Below are 26,407 nucleotides of genomic sequence, written 5' to 3'. Positions count from 1 at the left end.
ATAGTGAAAACACAAAATTTTAATGCAAAATATAAAAATTTATTTCTTTTCAGTCATGCTTTTTAAAAAATTAAAGATTAATTCATTTTGTTTCAGAATTTGTTCATTTTGTTTCAAAATTTTTTCTCTAAAAGCTTCCCTCTTTTCTTCGGCTGCTTTCTCTGCGGCTTCTTCAAACTCCAAAATCTTATTTGTCGTCTCCTTCAACACATTTTTTAATGCTTCTTCCATCAGGTTGATTTTTTTTCTTTTCCTACCCCGACCTGTAATGTGAATGGTTTTTATTACACATATACTCACAATAAATATATTTGACCATTACCAGGGGTCTGTCCAGCTGAAATTTGGGTTTGAAATTTGGGCTGAAATTTTTTCTCCAGACCCTTCACAAAATCAGACCTGAAAAACAGACACTTCGCAAAATAAAAATTAACGAAACCATGAACTTGGCATGTCATTTCTTTCGTTATTAACTAGATTATTTTGCTTCGCACAAAATTGAATGCATATTGTTGTAACACATACACCTTATTTTTGTGACCCTTTTCACAAAAATAACGACAATTTTCACAAAAACAGTACCCTACAGAAAATGTCTGGACATATCCCTGCCATTACTTTTCAAATAATCACTATCACTGGTGCATAGTTATAGAAATATTGAGGTTCGAGTCTGCTAAATAATCTGAAGCACTCTGAATATTTTATATAAGTACAGTGGATCTCACTTATTACGTTTGTCAAAAAAAAACATAATAGGAAAATGTTCTAAACAGGAAATTTAGATGCTACGAAATAAAAATGAAAGCCATAAAAATTATACCTCCGTCTGTTGATGTGGAGGTGCCTGGAGTTTGCGAGGTGGATGGTGTTGATGTAGAGGCGCATGGAGTTTGGGAGGTGGATGGTGTTGATGTAGAGGCACGTGGAGTTTGGGAGGTGAATGGTGTTGATGTAGAGGCGCATGGAGTTTGGGAGGTGGATGGTGTTGATGTAGAATCGCGGGGAGCTTGAGAGGTGGATGGCGTGGAGCATGGAGTTTGCAACATGCTAAGCAGCAGCTGTTGCTCTGGTCTATCTTCACCCTCTTGAAATGTTTGTGAAGAATAGCATTGCTGCTCCAATCTTTCTTCACTGTCAGGTAAACTAGAATGCAAAAAATAATGAAAAATTATACAATGTCTTTGTTATTATTCTCTCTTAGGGCGATATTACACTACACAATTTTTAAGTCCTTTTATAAATCTTGAAAAATCCAACCAATAAGCTTATCGGTTGCATTTTCTGGAATGTAGCGTATGAGCTTCATTGGTTGGATTTTTTAAGTTTTATAAAAGGGATTTTATCAAACTTTTATAGTGTAATACAAGCCTTTGAATTTAATATATGCTGAGTTCTGTGTTGCATAAATGAGCTGTTTAAACCTTAAAATACATGGACAGGGCCGTAGATGCCTTCTCGGGATGGGGGTTAAAGTGAAAAATTTACATTATTTGTGATTCCCCCCCCCCCATTTGGCTCGGGGGTCCTAGTTCTGAAAAGTAAATGGTGGCATTAAATCAAGCATCAACAATTTCAAATAATTTCTAATGCTTGTTATGTCAGACTTAGAAACAGTATTCTTTGCTTCGTGGGAATTGTAATAAAATGAAGTAGGTGAAAAGTCTGTGGCCTACAGCACTTAAGGGCGATATATTGTCAAGTTCATAAAAATCGAGAGTTTGATACTCGATTTGTCCTTGTCAGTTTCCCAACAGATTCAGGAAAAAAACTGTTACTGAAAGAAAGTGCAAGGAAGCTGAGATTGGACAATGAACTTCACAGGCCCCTATCTACTTAGTTTTAGTGTGCAGAGAATGGTCACGGAATGAATGAATGGTGGGCCTCTTCCACTAGACTTATCCCATTGTGATCTCTTTCAGTCCAGTTTGTGTGGCAGAGCATGGAAAAAAGAGTGCACCTAATAGTCTGAGTGTGCATCTAATGTTGAGTTTGACTTTGCAGTGCTGACATCTACATTTTGAATTAAGAGTGAAGTGTGATGATGGGATATTTGTGCCCCCCCCCCCTAAAGCAGAATATTTAGCACTGTTCTGCGACGAGCCCTCAGCTAACTGGAAATGTTTAAAAATCCCTATTCAGGTAATAGTGTTTTTTTGCACTTTTTTTAAAAATTCTTCCAAATTGTTCTGCAATAGCGGTAATTGTTCTACGACGTACGTCACAGATTTTGGCACATTCTGCTTTGGGGTTTGTGCCATTGCAGGCCTGTTGTTCATTGCGGCGAGACTCTTTATATATATATAATGGAGAGATCAACTCGCATTCCAACCTTGATGTGCAGTCATAATGCGACAAAAACGATCAAGTTTGTAAATTGTTTAGTACGAAAATATATGAGGCAAATAGGCTCAGTGTTAAATGAGATGAATCAACTGATAAAAATACATATATATTTCAACTTACTCATCCTCATCTGGCATCTCGCACTCCACCAATACATTTACCTCTTCAAGGGACTCGTCCAAGTCTATAAAAAACAAGTATATCTATCAATAATCTCTGAAAAAATTACATGCTAATTCGTTCTGATAAATGATTGCGCAAACATGAAATAAAACATCTTGTTTACCCCTAAATTCTGTATAAAGGGACTATAGTCCGGTCTGTGATGTAACTTTTTATTGGTCTGATGTAACTAGTGAATCATGATTGTTCGTTAATGGGTTACACTACTTATGAGGTAACCATTATTCGTTACTCAAGGGAGATATTATACTGAGATCTGTCTGTTTTATCAATTTCAAAACTTCATAAGTGAATGTGTTTTCACAATCTCAGTATTATGAATAACCTGTGTCGCAGATGGATTTAAAATCTTATGTTACATCAAGTACCTATATGTAGATACCACAATTTTCATTGAAAAGCCGCAGCTATATAGACGCAGTTATAATTATTGTTAATAAGTTATTAAAGTTCAGTCAAAAGTTTAGTCCAAGTTCATGTCCATTTCATTTATCAATGAAAACAATGTGACATTTCTCTTACAACATATAAAGTGGATCCTGTTCACGTTTTCTCAACAATAGCGTGAAAAAGCAAAAAATGATGAGAAACGTCTCGGGGCCCTGTCAGCCCCTCCCATGTGGGCAGTGCCACCTTAACGCATGGGCGCACCCGGGCCCTCAGGGAAAGAGGGGCCTCACAAAAATCAGATCCGGTTGAAATCTTCTAGAATTTACAAGGTAGGGCCTCAGAAAAACCACTTGGCCCGGGGGCCCATGATGCTCTTAAGACGGCCCTGCATGTGGGGGCCATGGCACATGCCCATCTTAAGAGCATCATGGGCCCCCCCCCATCTGACTGCATATGCCTGTTTACTAATTTATATGCGCACTGGGCTCTCGAAAATTTTAATCTGATCTAATTTTCATAACCCCCCCCCCTCCCGCTCCTCAGGCCCAGATGAGCCCATGCGTCAAGACCACTGTGCATATTATATCAAATGATGAATTCGAAATTTTTAGAAAAGACATATGCGTAATTTTACACTTACCTGGATTCACATTTTTCATGCCCACATCCAGTCTTATCGTGGGTGTAGTGCTGTCACGACACCCAAGAACAGAATCCATCTCTTCATAAAACTGGAAATTGTGCTTGCTGCTCGCACCGCTCCGTCTTAAAGCATCTCTTGTTGCTCGATATCTTCGTTTCAAAGATTTCAATTTGGTACGGAGTTGTGATACCGATTTCTTCACGCCTTTCTCCGCCAATTCCTCAGTTATTTTACGGTACAATTCGCTATCGCGAACTGTACCGTCGAATTTACCTTCTGCCGCATATTTTTTATATACTGCTAAAAATTCTATCACTTCCGCCTCTTTCCACCGATCAGATGTCACAACGATGATCTTGGCCATGACGATGAACGAATTGAAAATCTTTCGAATGAACTTTGACCCTATCTTCCAATATGGCCGTCAGGTTTTTCCGATTACCCGCGCAGAGAATTATGGGAAAGAAGGTAACGACCTCTCAAATATCCTCTCAAGAGAAGGGGCCATGCCTACTCCCCATTTCTTTCCCTCGCAGGGAAAAACGGCCGTCAAGAGGGTGCTAGCCCCCCCAACGATACCGCAATATTGCACATGTGAACGGGGCTTGTGAGTGGCCTCGGGAATTTTTAATTTTTATCAATTTTAAAACGAATAAAATCCAGGGCCCACATCCAGTAACGGGGACCCCATACGCAGATTTTTAGTGGGGCACACAGACACTGGATTTATCTCGGGCTTGTGCTGCTGAAAATTCTACAATGTTAAACAACAGAAAAGAATGAGATTCATCCAGTGCCCCCAAAATGGAACGGGACCCCTGACTCGGAAGCTAATCGGGCATCCCCTGTGAAGGCCACTGCAAATATTCATTTTACCAACGAATAAAATCCAGGACCCCCCCCCCCCCTCGCAATTACCCGTGACCGAATTCGCAAATTTTATGGGACCTCAGACTGGATATACATTGGGCTTCCGCTATCGCAAATTTGTCAATGTTAAACCAGCAAGAAAACAATGAGTTCCATCAAGGACCCCTGGAAATGAAACCTTTTAACTTCCCCATGAAGGTGTATGTGCAATCTCACGGGTACCCCGACCCTGTATGTTGGGAGCACTGGGTGATATATGTATATTTTACGTATGCATACCTCTCGGCATGACCCCCACGATGGCAGGACTGACAGGGGCCGGAACGTTTCTTATCCTTTGTGATATTTTCACACTATAAATTAAGCACAGAGGGGCCCGTGAAAACGCTGGTTTGGGGGTCCGCCATGTATTTCAGCTTAGGGGACCTGCTGTAGGATGTGGTAACCTCAGGGTACATGCACATAACTTGTTCCCGATATATGCTAGAGTTAAATGCAAACTTGATCCCAAAATCGTAACCAACTTCCGTAACACAAAAACGTAACAGATTTCCATCACTCAAAAAACGTCACCGACTCCCGTAATAAAAAAATCGTCACTAATTTCCGTTGCATAGGAAGTATATATATACGTATATAGTAAATATAGAGTACATATACTAGATACGCACTAAGGCGGGATTCCTGAAAGTCCATCAAGTGAAATCGCGGGTAACAGCTAGTTCAGCATAAAAAAAATCCATTGGTTACTGATGATCAGCGATGTTTTTTATAACATCAAAGTGATAACAGGAGATGATTTTAAGCATTTTTAGGTTAGTTAATTCATCGCGTATCCACTTACTTTATTATCTTTTAATTCTCTGTTATTATCCCTTTTAACATTCCATTAGAAGTTTCTGAGTAAAACCGAGTTAATGGAATTTTGTTGAATATACTACTTTAGGTCGCCCAGTTTAGGGACCGATGCAGGGCACCGGTGTGTAGGCGCCTATCTGTAGGACCGGTTGTTGAGCTCCATTATTAAATATAATAACAATCAGAAGGTTTTATATAATACATGTTTAATTTGGTACGGACACATAAAAATGAAAGACATCACATGACAATGGTTGCTTGCCGACTGCGAAGAAAAAACATTCGATTTTTTATCGCAACTTGCGTTGCTAGGTAACAAAATATTCTCATCAGAAAATTGCGAAGTGCGACGTCATAATTTTTCCGCAGTCGGTGAAAGTTCAAGTAGAGGTCGCTACACACTCCCCCCCTAGTGTCAACGAAATGACGTGGTCGAGTATCTGTCGGGGAAGTGGACATGACGACCGGAACGAGTCACAGTTGCTGGTACTGTACTTGGATGGACGGGTGACGTCGAAGGCACTTGGGTATGCTGGTCACTTAAGAAAGCTGGGATCAACCGATCGATGGAGATTCTCCTGGATGTCCCGTTGAAGTCGATGTCGAAGAATTTATCTCGTCGATCTTTGACCAGAAATGGGCCTTGATACGTTGGTTGCAAGGCAGAGTGTGGTGCATCGTTACGCAGGAAGACATGAGATGCGGATTGTAGACATGTAGGAACATATGTTGGCGTAGATCCGTGAGTTGTTGTAGGTATGGGTTTCATTGAACGCATTAGTTTTTGAAGTTGATGGACGAAATCGGACTGTTTGATGTCTGGTATTGCGGAGAAGTACTCGCCAGGAAGTTGCAATGGTGATCCGTAGAGGATTTCGGCGGAGGAGCATCCTAAATCTTCTTTCACTGCGGATCTCAGGCCTAGTAGTGCTAATGGAAGAGCGTCAACCCAAGCTGCATGGGGTTGGATTCGGCAGCTTAGGGCAGCTTTCAGAGATCGGTGTTGTCTCTCGATGAGTCCATTCGCCTGAGGATGATATGCGTTCGTCTTGTGATGTTGGAATCCGAGGTATCTGCTTAAGGTTTGGAAAAGATGACTCTCAAACTGTCTTCCTTGGTCTGTGGTAATCTTCTGTGGTATGCCAAATCTGGCAAACCAGGTCGCAATTAGGGCTTTGGCGACTGTTTCGGCAGTTTGGTCTGGCATAGGTGTGGCTTCGATCCATCTGGAATATCTGTCTATTATCGTTAGGAGGTACCGTGAGCCTTGGCATAATGGCAATGGGCCAACTATGTCGAGATTGATGTGTTGAAATCTATTGTTTGGTACTTTGAATTCGGCCAGAGCGGAACGAGTGTGTCGGTGAACTTTAGAACGTTGGCATGCAATGCATGCTCTAGTCCACGCCTGACATTCTTTTTTGATGTTGCGCCAGATGAAGCGTTGAGAAACCAACTTGGTAGTAGCTTTGATACCTGAATGAGAAAGCGTATGGAGTGATTCAAAAGCTTGTCTTCTGTGTGATTCTGGAATATAAGGGCGGATGTGTCCCGTAGAAATGTCACAAAACAAGTGCTTCGTTATATTACTGTCCGGCAAACGCAGTTTGACGATTTTCAATGATGAGCTTTGTTGGAGTTCACGTAATTCATCGTCACATTGAGAGTCGGCAATCGCATTGTAGTCGATTGGTGATGGAGAAGCAATAGTTGCGATGCGTGACAAAGTGTCAGCAACTACATTGTTTGGTCCGGGAATATACCTGATATCAGTAGTAAATTCTGCGATATAATTTAATTGCCGTAGTTGTCGAGGCGAAGCTTTGTTCGGGTCTTGTTTGAAGGCATACATCAATGGACGATGGTCACTATAAATGGTAAAATGACGTCCTTCTAGCTGGCATTTGAAATGTTTAACTGCGCTATAAATAGCTAGAAGTTCTCTGTCATACGCACTGTATTTTACTTGAGACTGGGAGAGTGTGCGAGAGAAAAAACTGAGGGGTTGGATCACACCGTCATGCTCTTGCTGTAACACTGCACCGATGGCATTGTCCGATGCATCTGCTACGAGAGAAATGTGCGCGTTTGGCTTTGGATGAACGAGCAAAGTGGCGTTGCATAGCGCTTCCTTGACATCGGCGAAGGCTTGTGAAGCTTGTTGAGTCCAATTGAGTGGTTTCCGGCTGTTTTTCGCATGACCTGCTAACATAGCGGTGAGTGGTCGCTGCAGGTCCGCACACTTAGGTATGAACCGGTGGTAAAAATTCAACATGCCCAGAAATCGGCGCAAGGAAGTGGCGGAAGTGGGTTGCATAAAGTTCTTGATGACATCTACTTTGGCGGATAACGGTTTGAGTCCATTCTTGCTAATTTCATATCCCAAGAATTTGATGGTCGGGACGCCAAATATGCATTTTGGCACATTTATGCACAGTCCGTATTCGTCAAGTCGACTGAATACTTCACGTAAGTGTTGGAGATGAGTTTGCTCGTCTGGAGAAGCTACCAGGATATCGTCTAAATAACAGAATACGAATTCCAATCCTTGAAGGATCGTATTCATGAATCTCTGGAAGGTCTGCGCTGCATTGCGTAATCCAAAGGTCATATACGGAAATTCGAAGAGTCCAAACGGTGTAGTAATTGCTGTTTTTGGAATATCCGGCTCGTGCACTGGAATTTGTTGATACGCTCTAATCAGGTCGATTGAGGAATATATTGTCGTTCCGTGGAGAATGTGCGAGCAATCTGTGAGGAAAGGAATCGGGTAACGATCAGGAACTGTGATTTTGTTTAGTGCTCTATAGTCTCCACACGGTCCCCAGTCGCCAGATTTCTTTGGCACTAGATGGAGTGGACTAGACCAACTGCTCTTCGAAGGCTGACAAAGTCCTTGTTGCATCATGAACTCGAACTCTTTTCGCGCAACTTTCAACTTTTCCGTGGAAAGCCGTCGAGGTCGGGCAAAAACTGGTGGACCTGTAGTCTCAATGAAGTGCTTGATATTGTGCTCTTTAATTTTCTTATTTTGGATGTGTGGACGGAGAATATCAGGAAACTCTTTGACTATATCCCGATATGGCGATGATAATAGATCGATACCGTTCAAGCAAAAAGATGGAGCTGCGATATTTCTTGCAATGGAACAAGTGGCGGATAGCAAGGTCGTTCCATCGATGAGGCGATGATGTTTGCTATCGACTAACAGGTTGAAATGCGATAGAAAATCTACACCAATAATTGGTCGGGTTACGTCGGCTATGATGAACGGCCAAGCAAATGTCCTTCGGAGGTTCAAATTCAATGTTAGAAGTTTGGTACCGTAAGTTGAGATAGAGGAACCATTGGCGGCTGTAAGAATCAACTTCTCGGGTTTCTTGTGGGTATTGACGACAGTTCGCGGGACGACTGACACATCAGCGCCCGTGTCGATCAAAAAAGTCCAGTTGGTGGAAGGATCGGCCAGTATGACTCTGTCGACGAATTGGCAGCCGTGGCCTTGGCCGGTGGACGACTGCCTTATTAGTTTCCCGGTGAGGTTTTGAAGGAGCAGGGCTGTTGACATTTCTTAGCCTGAGCTCCGAAACTGGTGTGATAGAAGCAGAAGCCATTTTCAGCTTGTTTGTATTGGGCTCGGCTGTGGGATCGCGAGCGAGAATACCGTTCTCGATGATGGAATCGAGGTCTAGGCTGTCGCTGCGAAGTGTGAATAGCGGCTTTCAGCTCACTCAACTCTTTGGTCAGAGCTGCGACTTGTTGCTCCAGTGATTGGCTGATTGCGTTCTCAGGTCGACCGGATGCTGAACAGATATTTGGAATGGCCAACTCAGCGATTTTATCTGCCATCGAAGCAAGTTGTGGAAGCCCTTCGCTCGAAGCAGCTAGTATAGCTTGGACGTTAGCGGGGAGTCGCGCTAACCACAACGATTTCAGCAAGTCATCACTGAAGTTATGTCCGGCAAGCTCACGCATTCGGGCAAGCAGATGCGATGGTTTTTGATTTCCTAGTTCTAAACCTTGCAGTAGCGTACGGATTTTCGATGATTCGCTCTCAGCGTAAACCTGAATCAATCGTGTCTTCAGCGCGTCGTATTTATTCTGCTGGGGAGGTTCTAGAACTAAATCTTGGACTGTCGATAAAATATCGGCATCGATACCAGCGATAGTATGGTTGAACTTCGTAGCATCGGCAGTTATCGCTGCGATCGAGAATTGTGCTTCTAGTTGGATAAACCACAAGTTTGGATTGTTTCTCCAAAATGGAGGCGGCTTTATAGCGACGCGATCGACATTCGGCGGATTGTCCATTTGGAACGGAGGAAACGATTACTCGCTTACCTTGAGAAGCTTGCTGTTCGAAATCATGGCGCTGTTCGAAATCATGGTGCTGTTCGAAATCACGGCGCTGTTCGAAATCACGTCCGGCGTCGCCAGTTTAGGTCGCCCAGTTTAGGGACCGATGCAGGGCACCGGTGTGTAGGCGCCTATCTGTAGGACCGGTTGTTGAGCTCCATTATTAAATATAATAACAATCAGAAGGTTTTATATAATACATGTTTAATTTGGTACGGACACATAAAAATGAAAGACATCACATGACAATGGTTGCTTGCCGACTGCGAAGAAAAAACATTCGATTTTTTATCGCAACTTGCGTTGCTAGGTAACAAAATATTCTCATCAGAAAATTGCGAAGTGCGACGTCATAATTTTTCCGCAGTCGGTGAAAGTTCAAGTAGAGGTCGCTACACTACTATCTTGTATTGGGCAACAGCAATTTGTAATTTATACAAATACAAGGCCACATCAGGCAAAATGCCCAGCGAGGTGGCTGAGAAAAAGATGCCCACAATAAATATGGATGTCATATATTTCAGAAATACAGCAACCCAAATCCGTATCATCTGAATTTCTTCTCATAAAGTCATTATTTAAACTTCCCGCCATATCTTTAGGATATGGCACTTACTCACTCAATAGATCACTCACTCACTAGATTGCTCACTCACTTACGGACTGACTTACTCGCTTATTGAATCAGTAACTCACTCGCTCACTGACTCACTGAATCACTTACTCACTGGGTCACTCACTCAGTAACTTAATCGCTCATTCCCTCCATAACTGACTCGCATAGAACTGTCGTCGGTGAATTTTCCGGCGGTGAATTGTTGGTCGGTGAATTTTCCTAGCGGTGAATTGCATGGCGGTGAATTGTTGGTCGGTGAATTTTCCTAGCGGTGAATTGCATGGCGGTGAATTGTTGTGTCGGTGAATTGTCGGTCGGTGAATTTTCCTAGCCGTGAATTGCATGGCGGTGAATTGTTGGACGGTGAATTTTCCTAGCGGTGAATTGCATGGCGGTGAATTGTTGTCGGTGAATTTTCCGGCGGTGAATTTTCCGTAAACCCAGCCACCCGACAGGATATTCTAATTGTGAAAGATATTTTGATTATATATGTTGCGGTGAATGTGATAAATCCGTTATTATGCATACTTACCAATCGCCTTGGCAAGTTTGATAAATTTATTACTTTTACCGGCGATTATGCATAATAGCCTAGTGTAATTGGTGAATTGATGAATATGAAAGAAATTTCCCTACTTCAAATGAGTCTAGTATGTGGGATGAATAAGTAGGACCCCGATATAATGACAACACCTTTTACGCTCGTAGCCCGACATAATGATACAATACATGCATAAATTATCCTGTATAGTGGGGTGGCCAACTTTTTTCTGTTCGAGGGTCAACATAATGGCCAGCTATAACGCCGCGGGCCGCATCAGTGGTTCAACTTCGGTGTATAAGCCGCTCCATTATTAATTGAATTAATTAGTTAGTAATTAAATTAATTTATTCACTAAATATAAGAAGTTTGTTAATCAAGAAATCTGCTGTTGGAACCGATAGTTCAAATAATGATCACAGATTTAATTTCTTTACGGTACTTTCACATTGTCGTGGGCAGCGCAAAATACGGCTCGCGGGCCAGCTGTTGGCCACCCCTGATGTAGATGAATCCTGAATAGAGGAAACGCTCAAATCCATCTCACCACTTTTCACTAATCAACACAGTATGCTGACACATCGAAAATGCCATGAAAAGTTTAATCGAAGAAGACAATCCAAACGAGAATCTATAATTGTTCTTTTTGTGAGGGATATTCAGAATTCTCTGTCTTTGTTATTGAAATTTTTGTAAAGAGACGAAGAATGCCACTTGTCAGCTGAATCTTAACTGCTTTCAGTAAAAATGTTATCAGCCAATCATAACAGGCTCTTCAGGAAAGAAATATCATCCACATTCATTAGAATCGATCAGATCTAGCAAAGACAGAGAAAAGCGGAGAAGATTAATTAAATTTGTTCATATAGCCATGCAATAATAGTTGAAAGGTGTTTTATGAGCATTATTATAAGGTGAAAAAGTGGTAAGGACCAATAGAATAACGTTACCGGGGAAAACAAGTTAATCTCGATAATGGCTGACTACCATTGAACAACACTACTACTATTGAACACTGATACTAAATAATTGTAAGAGGTGATCCTTATATGTTCAGTACAAATACGATGCAAAACGAAGTACGCGTCAGATGAAAGAACTACAGTAAAACCCCTTTTTACGGACCACCTTAGTTGCGGTCATCCCTGTTTTACGGCTAAATTAACATTTCCTGTTGTATAATGAAAGTACGCATTTCAAACCTATAATTAACGATCAACCCTCTTTTTTTGACGAATTTTTTGTCCCACGGGTGCCCCGAACACCGGAGTTTTACTTTACTTAGCTGTAATACGTTTGAGTTTCTACGTATTTTTATTGTTTCTAGGTAATTGCGTTGTTTTTTTCTATACATTTATTTTGTTTTCCATATACTTATGCTATGTTTCAATGTATTGTATATTTTTATGATATGTGCAATAATTGCGCAACTTCAGGGAAAACCGTAGTCAATCCAGCTTTTTTATGGTCAAATTCGTGTTCCGCACACTGAAATATATAAGAAATGACTAATTTTGTTTCGGACGCCGAAACTTTCAAAATTTTTTGTTTAGTGTTATTATGGTTTCTTTTTAAACGCCCATATTTCCATTCTCGTATCATGCGTTTTTTTTCTCCTATAACATATGCGAGCCAAGTTACACCAGTCACATTAATCCATGTAGTATGAATTTTACTATAAAAAAATCTTGAGATATGTAATTTTTTATTAAATACCTTTTACCCTTTGGCTACAAAAGTAGTCAAAGATATGGTTCTCTCTCAGCGCAAGCGATTAAAAATTGGGTTTTTTTTTATGTTTCCCTCTTCTGAAACATACAGGACAATCTTTGCATGGATTGAATAGAATCGAAAAAAGGACGGAACAATACAGTACAAGTAGACCTGAGACCAGAATTACACTCTATTAAAGTTTGATAAAAGTTATTTTATGAAACTTGAGAAATGTGGCCAATAAGTGCATCGGTTACATTCGAGCAAATGTAATTAACAGGCTTATTGGTTTTTTTTTGTTTAAGCTCTTTTGTCAAAATCTCGGCCTGAGGATATTACAGAGCAGAGGGATATAATCTGGTTAGGAGTAGGAGGCCTGGGAATGTACTGGAAGGGTAAAAAAGAAAGAAAGAATACTTATGCGCCATCTGTACCTTATTTAGGAAAATTTAACGAAAAGCAAAGTATTTACAATTGCTTGAAAAATTATCAAACAGGCCATCAAAACTATCATTTTGGACTCTTTTAAAACATTCAAAATTAGTTTTGATTCTAAAATTTGAGAAAAGTTTTACGTTAATTTTTTGTTAAACTATTATTTGATGTATATTACTTTTTTGTACTTGTGTATTTTAGTCCAAAAATCTGTAGATTTTACTGCGTATCAGTAAACGTACGATTTGCATTATTCTTTGCCCTAAGTACGTGAGCAATATTGAGGTGTGAATATAGTGCGTCCGTATTTCCGATTCTGGAAACCCGAATGTGAAGCTAATAAAAGTTTTAAATCAGATTTTTAACCAATCGGACATGACGCGTGTTTCCAGAATCAGAAATACTGACGCACTATGTTTACACAATCATTTCTGGCTATTGGGGTGGGAGGAATCTGTGTTGCTGTATTTGAACTATGTAGAAGATACTTTCCAGATTCAGCAGTAATGAGGTGCATTTGATGCATTAAAAGGGCCACCGTAATGAATTCAGGACCTAGTGCCAAAAAAAATTTTGAAACCTATGATTCCATATATTTCGAGTGTCAAAATTCAGCATAAAAAATGCTTATACGTAATTACAGAATTTATGAAATCCAGAAAAGCACCATTAATGAAAGTAGTAATTCAGAATTATTGGAAAATATAATATCGTAGTAGATGGGAATTTATGAAAAAAATAGCTACATAATTACTGAAAGCAATTATTTCAGAACCACTGAAAGACATAATTGCAGAATCATTGAGAGTAATTTCAGAATTGTTTAGTTCCTCAAAAAATATTAAGAGTTTGTGAACGAAATAGTTTCATATTTAATGAAGCTTTAAAATTAATGAAAAAATACTTTCAGAAATATTGACACAAATTTCCGAATTAGTGAAAATTTAATTACAGAACATTATTGGGAGAATTTTTAAATTGGTCTGTTTTATTTTGAGGTGAGAACAGAGGATGCCTGAATTTTCATATTTTTATGGAGCCTGCATAACTATCTGCATTCATGGACGTTAAAGCGGATCCAAAATAAATGTCCGCGTTACCATCGACAATTTAAAAGGCACGTCCATGAAATTAGTTCAACAGCTTTTGAATGTTTCGAGAGAGTTTGAAATTTTGGAATGGACATGATTCCTAAGTGTGCATTTAAAGCAAATTTCACGCATGTATGTGGCCAGGTGCAGACATTCATTTATTATCGATAAAACTAACAGTGAGAGAAAGAATGAATGTTATTATGAGTGCAATTTTGATTATTTAAGGTCTGTTACTGATGTTAAACTTCTTTCGAAAGAGAAATCACATTTGCGCCAATTTTTCAAAGTTGCAATTGACAACCAACTTGAGCCGCCTTCAGTGCTGCATGTTAGTATTGAACTTGGAACCTGTCGATATGAGTCCATCACAATGCCCAAACGACCGCACAGAAGCTGGCCGTATAATCGTACATTCACATAGTAAACATTCGAGATCCTCGTAAACATAAATTGTTAACTAACGAATTGTTACATGCAAGAATATTCTGTGAGTGCGTACGCTGCGCTGTCTCAACCCCCCCCCTTGTCAGCAAAAGTCAGCATAACGGTGACCCCTTCCCCCCCTTCTTGTGAGCGAAATTTCATCAGCTCTGCCCCTCTGAATCTAACTCATATTTTCATAGAGGGTGGTTGATGACGTAAGCATTATCCAAACCCCCCCTCCTCCCTTGTCATCAAAAGTCAGCAAATCGGAAACCCCCTCCCCCACATCGATGATGACGTAATACTTGAACGGCCCCTGAAGCAGGGGCCCTAGGCTGGGATCTTTTACAGGGTCCCCTTTATGATGAATTTATAGCGTGAAAAAAAAAGAAAAAAAGATCCGCAACAGGGCTGGAGCCTTGTCAACCCACCCCTTGTGGGGCCATGGGTCATTACTGCACTGCTCCAGAGAACAGAATTGTTTTATTCATTTTGCTAATCACAGTGAACATCATTTGATCATTTTTGTCACACCACGGTCATTTTCTGCACACGAGGGCTAATTAGACCGGGACCTACAATTTATTGCCGATTCCGAACGGCGGGCTTGTTTTTTATACTCATCGAGAGGTTGGTGCGCTAACCCCTCGATGGGGAGCTCCCTGCGGTATCAATTTTTTGCTGCGGTCAAATTGCCGTTATTGTCGTACCCCTTTGTCAGGAAAGTTTTCTGACAAGGAAGAACGGGGTATCGAACTCGCGACACCTCTATAAACACCCTTTGGTACTTTAGGCGAGTATCTTATCGACCTGGGCTACCGCGCCCTAATCACAGTAAACAGTGTTTCGATTCGTACTCCAAGAAGCGTAGAATTAGTTTCTTCCTACATTATTACAAACACGAGTGCAAACACATAGGCCATAACAGACAAGATGGCAGAAATGTGTTATAGTTTATTCGTTACATGTTGGTTAGCCGAAGATATATTTTCTATAGGAGACGTTAATGCATTTTCTGAGGACGATGCCATATTTTCATGTCGTCTGTAACAATAAAAAAATGTTGTTACAACTTCATGTTTCTCTTTTTTTTATTTCACTCAGTAGTTGCCTGAAGTGAATTTCCAACTTCACATGAAGACATTTATTGTTCTCCTTATAATACCTTTTATTTTGAAAGTTTTTTATATGTGTGTGTGTGTCTGGTAAATGCTAACGTCTCCCATGAGAGAAGCGATTGCATTGGAATCAACATCGCAAAGCGGAAGAAACTGGCCATTATAGAAGACTTCGTTATTTGATGACAAGGCGGGTTGAAATGTTCTCATGGGGTATATATATATATTTATATCTCCAGAAGATTTCTGGTCTTTTACTCAAGTCACGTGCTTTCCAGGTATCTTTTCTTGACAGTAAAAAAAAGACGATAAAGAAATTAAAAAAAAAGCACCATTTGTTGATAAAAAACTTCAATTTTGAGCAATTTATCTTAAGCCTTTAGTTGAAGAACCTCCCCGTAGAATAATTGATATTTTCCATCCGTGTTGTTGTTTTATTATTCGTCACGAATAATCTGTGACATGTTTAGTAACATTCACACATAAGCTGATTAAGTTTGAGCTGATTTCAGCTTGAGTATTGACGTAAATAAATATACTAAGCTCAGGTTAGTTGAGTTTGGATAATTGTCTATTGTACTTTTTTATGCAGTAACCCAGGAAATATCACTTAAAATGCAACCTCATGAGATATCGGATCAAAGATTTTAATAGCGCTGTAGCGAAAGTTCGTGAAATGAGATTGTTATTTAAAATCTAAATTTTTGAGTATAATATATATATTATGTACACCTAATTAATGACACGGTCTTGTGTCTCTCGAACGTTATACAGCGAAGTCTTTTTACAGTAATCTCTATGAATCATTCCGTCTAATACGTTCACGTAGTTCGATTTTTTTTTCACTGAGAAAAATTGTTTTTATTAAATTTTTTCTGTGATTTTTCCCTTTTACCATTGATTTGGCGTCGTTGCTGAATCCGTCGCCCCTGGATATCACAAGTAGTTTTTTGTGCAAGAATTTTTATGCAAAATTGGCGCATGTTCAATAAAAACTAAATGTCATGCACTTGACCTTCCAGAATGTTCGAGATTCAATGCGACTGAGATGTGAAACCTGCATTACAACTCAGGGATGACACTTCGAACATTTTTCCCCTCTGTTATTCTTTCAATGCACATTAAAACGCGTGTTTACTTACGTGGTGTCCTTTCACTTCTGGTGTTTTATGTATACTCACTCTACCGTATCAGGAAAGTATTTCCAACCATTCATTACTCAGTGATTCGGAGTCGTATAGGCATACTCTCGTACCTCGGCATACTCGTACCTCTTCTAGTAGAAGTTTGTAAACCTGATGCTGAGACATCCTGTATATACAGTTTACTGGAATCGTGAATAAATGAACAAATATACAACACATGACGTATTCTAGTCTTTATTTATAAGCTGTTGTTTGAAACATATTCGAAATTTTAACCCTGTAGACCTAATGGAAGGACCTTCAGGTCGCTTGAGGTCACAAAGTGCACATTTTATACCAATGAAAATACAAGGTCACAACAGACAAAATGTCTAACGAGATGGCTGAATGATGCCCATAACAAATATGGATGCCATATAGGGCCTACTTATAACATACAACAACCCGATTAAAAATGCAATTATAAAAACTTAAAATTATAAATAGATGATAAAATATTATACAGTGCCCATAAAAAATATTTATGGTTGTCTTATTCTATATGTATGGATCACTTTTCGATTAATCCCAACATGTTTGGCGTATTTCTTTTTAAATGTGTGAAACGTGTTTTCTCTACATTTATATGCTTGCATCTATGTATACGTTTGTGTCGGTACATATGCTTGTGTGTTTATATTTATGTAAACGTACTATCTTATTTGGATAAACAAATGGATGTAAAAACTGTACAGTCGACGCTCGTTATAACGATCCCACGTTATAGTGACTATTTCATTACAACGACCGGTAAGTCCTAAATATTTCCAAACAACTAGTACCACGTGTTTCACTTTCAATATAACGACCCTCAAAATATAGCATCCGTTTTCTACCGGACGAAGGGGGGTCGTTATATCGAGCGTTGACTGCATATAACTCTTTTGTGTGTCAAACTGACCCAATTTTAATAATATGAAGGTGAAGAAAAAAAAAATGTTGAAAGTATAATACCAAAACTCGCTGCACAAAAGTGAGAAAACATCCACTGAAAATGACTTCGCGTCGAATAAAAAAAAAAAAGCCAATAGGAAATTTCATAAAAAATAAAACCGAAAGTTGGAAAATCTTCGGACAATTCCGTAGTGCAAGACCAGTGTAAAACCATTGATCAGAGATAAAATTTAACAAGCTCACACCGGACCTTACTCATTTAAGAACTTTTCCACCGTGAGGCGAAACTAACCTCATGTGAGTTTTCACATCTTTCGAGGGCAGAGAAGAGTGAAGAAAAGGAAAGTGTATAGGTGAGCGATTCCATCCAGAAAGAAACTCCAAAAAAAAGAATAACAACAATAATAAAAAGAAAAATAAGTTTCTACAAGAAAATAAAAGCAATAAAAACGAAGACAGCCAAAAAACTATATATATAAAGCAGCTTTATCTGCTTTGCTGCGGCCAAGCGAATGGGTTCTTAAACCGCTTACGTACCCTACCTACACTTTGTCAATATATCTGCACTGAAAGAAAAGAATAAAAAACTCAAATCCTAACGGTGGAAAACTCCAGTGGAAAATTCAATAATGTTAAGAAGAAAATGAATATCTCCGTGTGTATGTGTATGGGTATAAGAGAATTGATTTTCCTTTTGCCGGAAAATAAATAATAATAAAAAGAAGAATAGTATATAATGTGTATCTCGGCTTCGAGAGGAAAACTTAATAACCTGGTTTCGGCAGGATATAAATCTTGTTTATATCTACCTTTGATTTTTGAATTAGGTGAATTCGCTCTAATAACAAATCTATACAACGAATTCGCTTTCAAATGCATTTCCTTCCCATTTATTTTACGTCTTGAATCTCTTATGGAAGTATTGTATTTTTCTCTCATGCAATTATATTCGATCTGACGAAATATCCACCACCTGGCCAAAATAAAAGAGTCCCATGTACACGTAATAAGGTGTACGAAGGTAAACAGGAGTTGGTGCATGATCATGGATTCTCATTATTTCTTATGGGAAGAAATCCCTTGAATTTGAGGAATATTTAATAATTGTCTGTTCTCTCACTTTTAAACCTTCAATTTTTTCTCAATTTGTGTGGATATATTTGCACAATTTATTGGTAGGTTTTAGAATTTCAGTTGCTGATTGTATTGTTTTCAAATTTTAGCTTAAGCAACAAGCTACTTTCTCGAAAATCACCAAAATTTACCCATATTTCGTACCATAAAATTTCTCTAAGGCATTTTAAATAAGAAATCATCTTTTTAAAGCATGTAATGTCTCAGTGTCAAGAAACACATGCAATTTCAAACAATTTTAACAAATTGTTTTTGAAACAAAAAATTTTCCTTATTTAACAAAAAACCATATTTTGAGGAAAATAGCATTTTAATGGGGAAACATTAGCATATATAACGTTTAGCAGTCTATAATAAGTATTTTAAAAAAATATTTCTAGGGCAGATGGAGCAAAAACTCAGACCATCTTAGACGCAGGAAATTCATGTTATTTAAAAATGCGTTATTTGTGGCAAATTTGCTTGCACCAATTCCCTTTTGGCAGGATATAAATTGTGTTTATATCTTCTTTCGGTTTTTGAATTAACCGAATTCTACTACTAGCAAATTCATACAACGAATCCATTTTCGAATGCATTTCCCCTTTGCTTGAAGTTCCAATTATACTTTTTTCTTATGTAATTATATTTAATGTGACAATATATATATCCACCACTCGGCCAAAAAAAATTATCCTCACGCAGAGGTGATAACTTTTCTGATCTCTTTTAAAGAATGATTAAACACGCATTTGTTGTGGTATTAAGAATATGAAGTCTTGCGATATCTCAAGATATACTTTTTATCGAACTCACATCAATACATTACTAAAAGTTTTGATGGATGCCAATTCAAATCCTCAATGGTTTTTTTTCGGCCAGGCAGTGTAAAAACATAGAGAGAAGAGAGAAAGAGAGAGACTATTAGAGAATTATAACACAATACAATCTCCACTCGTATACCGGGAGTGTCGTAGATGGGATTTTAACAGCTCGTACACCCTCCACCATCGTTCTGCCAATTAAATAAAGTAGTGCATTGGAGCCATGGTTGGTGTAAGAAAATTAGAATGATGTCAATTTAAGAATCATCTCATACATCTCTGAAGCGACGAAAAACTAAAAAAATGTGGCTCGAAATGCATGTTTATCCCGGGAGATATCAGCCACGTATAAAGGAACTAATAGACATCTTATATTGATGCTAATTAATTAAATGTGATAGTAGGATGTAAGATGAATAAATGATAATGAGGTCACCATACGATGAGTAGGATGCTGGAGGTGTATCATGTTAATAGTGATGTGATTAATGTTATATGAATATGATAATGAACATATATAAATAATGATGAATAATATTTTGCTTGAGATAAATAGGCAATATAATATGTGTATTATATTTCCTTATCACGTCCAGGTTCAATCACTCCTTCCGAACTGGTTTCCCGAGCCCTCTATCATCATCAACTTGAACTATTTATTTTTTCTGTGCCAAAAAATCCACATTCGCCACAATCACTTTTCTTTTTTTAAACCGCATTCTTATATACGAAATCCTTCAATTTTTATGAATTGTTAAACTATTTACGAATTTAGGGGACACCCTACACATATCATCTGTACAGGAAAATATAAAAAAAAATCTGGCTTTTCAATAAAAAAATATTTCATATTGTACAGAATGTTCAGTCATTTCCATAGTGGAATTTCAATACAGAGACATCGATGGTCTGGGAAAAATCTTTGATCGTCCCCTTGACCATCCGTAAAAAGTATTTTCTTTACGGAAAGTAAATAGTTAATCTGAGGAAATCTAAAAAAAAAATGTGAAACCAAATGTCAAGTTACCTATTGCAACCGACATAATTGGCGAAAGGCAAGTAACAATGCCAATTACAGCCAAAAACAAATTTTCAAAGGCAAACCAAGTTGCGGAACGGCTAAATTCGCAGAAAAATATTGTCAATGGCGGGGAAATAGAGGAGCTGCAAGTCACAATGGGTAAAAATGCAATTCACCAAAAAAAACATCCTTGGCTATATGTTTGACAAATATGTGATATGAATACATTAGTATGGATGCAATTGGTGATGGTAATCATAATTATTATCATAAAATAATCTTAATTCTTGATTCCGAAAATAGCCATGTAGGAAATATGGGGGAAAACAAAAACGTTATTTAACGTTATTAAATGTTATACAAAACCTTGTTACAGCCAAAATTACGGGAGTGACCCGTTAAACGCAGGCCATATGGTCTCCTCATATATATATTCAAGTTTCTGATTCGCGAATGTCGGAAATACTGCATATCTGGTCCGGGGATTGCAAAGGTTGTGCACCACTTTCCCAGAGTATGTATGCGAATAAAGGCATCACATTTCGCAGAATAGTGCGCAAATTTGCGTGGAAATATCAATTATCTCTCAGACAATAATAGCAATATTTAATTAAAATCTAGAGTGTGACGGAGAGAATCCAATAATCGCATAATAACGTAATTATTTGAAACAAACACGTGATAATTAACAATACAAACTGTCAACCCACCATCAAGATCATTCCACATTCCCATACGGTTTGAATTAATCGAATAATATCGTGTATATAGATTTTGTTCACTTTCTTTGGAGTTTGTTTTGTGTGTGCGCAAGTTTCTGTTTGAGAAATTAATCTCCATCTTCCCCTGCTGGGATCCAACGTTCGTATTGATCGAGTTGCTCATTGGACAAAAGATCCAGCAGCTGTTAAAAGGACTTCCAAATCAAGCGTGAAACAATTACGGAGTTGGTACCGTGAAATCGACACCCGGGAGTAGACAATGCAATTACTTCTCAGTTTCACGAGTGAGTTGGGGGGAGGGGGGGAGAGGGCAAGATGGGGGTTTATCGAGTTGCCCGAGGAATGCCAATCTTAATTAACCGGGTCCTTCAGATGGTGACCATCCGGCAAACTGCTGCCTACCGCGTATCATGCGCAATATAACCCATCTGTAATTTTGCATGTGGCTCTGTGTTTGATGCTGAATAAATTAATGAGCATTATACGCATTTAATAATATATGTTACGGGATATTCGTGCAATACCATGAATGGTCATATACAGGAATGAGCAGCCTTTCCAGTAGGTCAGATATGCGATATTGCGAACGCTCGCGGGCCTGAAACGTACAAAGTGGTCACGTAACACAACTTTGCCGATACACAAGCCCCCAGTAGCTGTGAAATGTGACGATTGCGAGTGAAATTGCAATATCCGCTGTCATCCTTTGCAAAGTGATTGACGCAGTGGAAAACCGTAAATGATGTTAAAACGGTACCTGTAGCGCGACGCATTCAAAGAAACATCCAATTCTGATCTCCAAACTGCCGCAGGAAGTCACATATTCAGGGGTTGGCGCAACAACCCTTTGGTGAGATATTTTTGTTTATGTACCACCACGTACCACCCTGTACCAACACGAACGCCGTGCGTCCCGCGACGGCGTTCGTGGTGGTACAGGCACCGTTCCAACGCCATTTCTGGTATTACACTGCACCGATAGATCACTCAGCAAAGCATGAAATTGAGTGTCATTTGAATTCATCGAAATTTTGCTTCACTAACCGGAACCGCGAGAGCTAGGTTTTCTTTGTTTCTTTTCCCATTCTCGAGCGTGTACTCTGAAACACATATATCTCAAAATTCACTCGCTGTATACGAACGACGAACGCGCCGTTATAAACGGAGAACGCGCAAAGGTTTAAATTATAATAAAACGTTTAATTAGAGACAGAGCAAAAGTACGACTGACTCGAGCCGATACAAAATAACATCTGCCTCAAAAGGCGGAAAAAATAACATAGATAATAATTGTGTAAGCGGTGCCATCTAGTGGCGATACAGAAAGAAAAGAATATGAAATACTACTACTGCTACATACACAAACACTCGCATTCGTTGTATTAGAGGCTCGTATATCGGAAAACGTATTTTACAACTGCCCTATATATGGAGTGACCATATAACTGATATTTCACAGGACATAACTTTTGTTTTGGTTACAAATACAAATACAAATACAACGCCACAACAGGCAAATTGCCCAACGAGGTGGCTGACTTAAGAACATCATGGATCCCCGAGCCCTACCTACTACTGCTACACCACAAATGCACCCCCCCAACGAACCCCCCAAAGAATCAGTGCATGCGGGAATGTGCGTGTACGTGTAGTGTAACCTGACGTAAAGTTTGTTTCTGTGTAATGTTTGTTATGTGCAGTGCTGCCATCTGCCACCAGTTTTTCAAACTATGAGTGAAGTGTTATGATTGAATGATTTATCGTTGTAGGACTGTTGCTCTCTGTGGCGAGACTTTTTAACTGGGAGATCGGCTCGCATTTGCGCCTTGAAGTTGGGAACCACAGAAAACCAACTTCAGCCGACCACCACTGTGGGGTTCGAACCCGGATCCTCGCATCGCGAGTCCGTCACTATAACCACTCCACCACCACAGTTGTCCCGTTTTTTCCCGTATTTCCAATAAAACTTACTTGAATTTTTATCCTTTACCGAAGAAGATATTCATAACTTTCACATTTCATTATAATTATAACTTTTTATTATAATGGCTTATATTAATGTAAATTTATTCATATTACATTATTGCTTGTATTTGCACTTCATTCCTCGTCATTGGCAACTTTTTCATTATTTCGTTGATAAATACCAACTTCACTAATTCCTTCTTGGATAACTTCTTTGGCGATAATTGGCGATATCCCGTACTTTCATCGAGAAAATATGGTCAGCGTAGGTGTTCATCGTGTTGTTTGTATTGCTGCTTTTCCGACCGAAATCCTTTTCTTGTAAGTCGGATACCTGCCATCTATCTTTCGAATCTTACTTGAGAAAATTGACAGATGTATGATTTTTGTTGATATTTTTGTGTCCCTGTGTAGATCTGCCCAATTTCTTTTATTAATGGTACTGGTCAGTTATCAAGTCGAATATCTTTTTTTGTTTCAAATTGGCGTAATTCAATGCTATTGTTAAACTGACGGTGGCTTGGCAACCCTTTTCTCAGTCAAGAAGACATAATTTAATTGTTTTCAATTTTATTTTAAATAAGTTCGGAAATGAAAATCCTGAATTTTCAGCTGATATATTTTCTATTGAAAACTTTGTGTATCCCTTTTTATGTTGGTCTTATTTAAAATATAGTGGTGAGGAGTTAGTTTCGCAAGAGAAAAGTTGAAGATACACTTGCGTCAGCCAGTGCATTCTGGCACGTAATGAAGTTTCTTAAAAGTTCACAGTCTTTCTGCGTTGTTTTGGTAAAGAACAACTCCCCCGTTTCGAAAGGAAGCCGATGTTGTGTTACATTCTGTTGAACGAACTCTTCCCAATCAGCTTACAGACGCCCGGGTAACGAACATAGTTGTTAGTGCAGCATCCCGACTTAAGTTTTGACGTCAAGTTTATGATTGTGCACGAAGTTTCTGGGAATGTGTTCGTTTCCCTCAGCACACGGATGTCATAGAATATGACAGTCATACAGTTTCGTGATTTCCATTTTATCTATGGTATGAAGGCTATTGTTACTCCCACTTCGAGAGTATGGGTACAGCCATCTAAAAAGTCACAGTGACGGTATTTATTTTGAAAATAATGAAATAGCTAGTTACAGTAGAAAGGTATTGTTTATGCACGTAGTGCGGGTTTTTTTCAACGAATGCTATGCGGGGATGCTCTTTGGTGACGCGTGTTATTTTTAAGAAAGCTCGCAGGCCTCCATAAATGCTAAATGTGTTCCCTGCTATGCGAACAGTTGAAAGCGATTTAGTGAAATCGGAAGCTTTTCAAGTGTTTAACGCAGTTATTGGTTGTCTGATTCAGTGCTTCTCGATAATATTGTACAGGGTTTTCCGAAATGAGCTGAGAGTTTTCGAAAATGTCATTTCAGAGAAACCATTTGGAATGAGACAGTAAAACAATAGAATTTGCAGCAAATATGAAGGATAGGCCGTAATGTTTTGTTTTTTTTTCCCCGAAACTGTCCCATTATAAGTACAAATCCCACTGACAGATAGCGCTGCGATACCAACAACTATTAAGGGGAAATGAATGCCAATCATAAACAATTATCATGTCCACGGTTATCCGAAATCATAGAACGGGCTTAGTGAAACATTTTCTTCGTATAATTGGTATTGGAATGAGTTCACAAACTTTTTGACCCTCAGGTGATTTTTCTCATGCACACTAAGCTTCAAATGACTCTAACTAAAAAAAATCACGTGGATTTAAATCGGGTGAATACGGTAGTGAATCCATTTGTTCAGTCGTTTAGCGTATTTATCACACACACAAAATGTATCTCTAGATATGCATTTAATACACGAGAGCAGTGGGTCTTTGAAGCTTTTCACAATCTTGCATGAAACCAGAATATTTAGGCTAACTTGTTAGAGGTAAGGCACCTGGAATATATCGAGTGGTCTCATCGCCATCCATCTTCGAGAGTCAAAATCAGTTTTCTATTCAAAGTCACACCTAATCCTTTAAGAAAATGACATAAGGATCAGCTATTGGCTGTAGCGGTAATGGTTTCCAGGAGGTCAAGTCCAAGTTATAAGAGGAGATAGACTTGAATGGCTGGAGAGTGCGTACTCATGTATATATACATACAAAGTAATGCTGTACACATATCCAATCACGCGGTTCCATCATTGATGTTGGGAAGACCTCATGGCACTTGACACCCATACATCTCTACCCATTCTTCAGGGTATTCAATATGCATGATTCACGCATCAAAATTCAATTTCACTCTTCAAATTTGGTTAATAATAGTTAACGAAAGAGTTGTTCGTTAAACAGTTATTTCTCCGTGTTTTCATAAAAAATTTCCTCTTTTTATGAAATAAAATTAATTAAAATTTTTAAAATTCTCGTGGGAGGGCACTGAAATTACTCTTTAATTTGTGTTTTCTTTTGGATAACACTGTCTCCACCCATGATATGTTTCTCAACCTTTCTGAAACCCAAGGACCATTTATTGTGAATAATAAAAAAATTAAATAGTCGAGTTTTTCCATTCTATTTGTGATTTGTGCAGTCTTTAAACACGGCAACATTTGAGCCAATGAAAACGTGCCAACACAATAATAAGTTGTCAAATCATAGTCATTTTATTTTATATTCGATATCTCGATAGATATTGCATTTAAAAATGTGAATTGGTTTTTTCATCAAAGACTTTGTAGAGCAGGATTTATATTTCATTAATTGGGAGTTTTTTTCGTACCGTGGGACTGTATATAAAAGTTAATTTCATTATTCGTTTACGTATATAACCACGGCCGACTAGACATTCATTTTAATTGTTTAGTGGGCTATGATATAACGCCCTCAAACAAATATTGAGAGGTGGGGGGGGGAGGGATTTTCCGTGGAAGTGATAATGACCCCACGGGAAAAAATAGAACCTCATAGATTTGGTCAAGAACGTATAAACAACCTGCTTGAAAGATAACAGAATACGCCGGATGCATTTCTTTCTCAAAGGAGTAACATGTTGAGTGATACGTGGAATGACCCCACCACGCCAGTTGACTGTTTTAATCGCAGTATGAGAGGGTCC

The 26,407-nt window shown here is 38.8% G+C and overlaps 1 protein-coding gene across 1 annotated transcript; it reads right to left on the bottom strand.

Annotated features, from left to right (window-relative positions):
* Window positions 1-39: 39 nt before the first annotated feature.
* On the bottom strand, window positions 40-4,166 carry LOC149063904 (uncharacterized). The gene is made up of 4 exons (XM_089255318.1): window positions 3,560-4,166; window positions 2,467-2,530; window positions 824-1,146; window positions 40-263 (listed from the first exon to the last, which is right to left on the bottom strand). The coding sequence occupies exons 1-4, from the start codon at window positions 3,924-3,926 to the stop codon at window positions 40-42; spliced, it is 978 nt and encodes a 325-aa protein (XP_089111444.1). The 5' UTR covers window positions 3,927-4,166.
* Window positions 4,167-26,407: the final 22,241 nt, after the last annotated feature.

Source organism: Pholcus phalangioides, unplaced genomic scaffold, assembly GCF_987345545.1.
Source record: "Pholcus phalangioides strain wild (caught in Gottingen) unplaced genomic scaffold, Ppha-v1.0 ptg000042l_1, whole genome shotgun sequence".
NCBI classification, from domain to species: Eukaryota; Metazoa; Arthropoda; class Arachnida; order Araneae; family Pholcidae; genus Pholcus; species Pholcus phalangioides.
The sequence above is the reverse complement of the archived record's forward strand: the minus strand, read 5'-3'. Positions and strand labels throughout refer to the sequence as shown.

What these genes read in the sequence shown, in the direction of transcription:
- LOC149063904 (XM_089255318.1), bottom strand. Translation starts at nt 3,926, where the DNA reads ATGGCCAAGATCATCGTTGTGACATCTGATCGGTGGAAAGAGGCGGAA. An exon ending in CATGAAAAATGTGAATCCAG is followed by an intron (nt 2,531 to 3,559) that starts GTAAGTGTAAAA and finishes TGTTTTTTATAG; the next exon opens with ACTTGGACGAGTCCCTTGAA. An exon ending in CTCCACATCAACAGACGGAG is followed by an intron (nt 264 to 823) that starts GTATAATTTTTA and finishes TTCACATTACAG; the next exon opens with GTCGGGGTAGGAAAAGAAAA.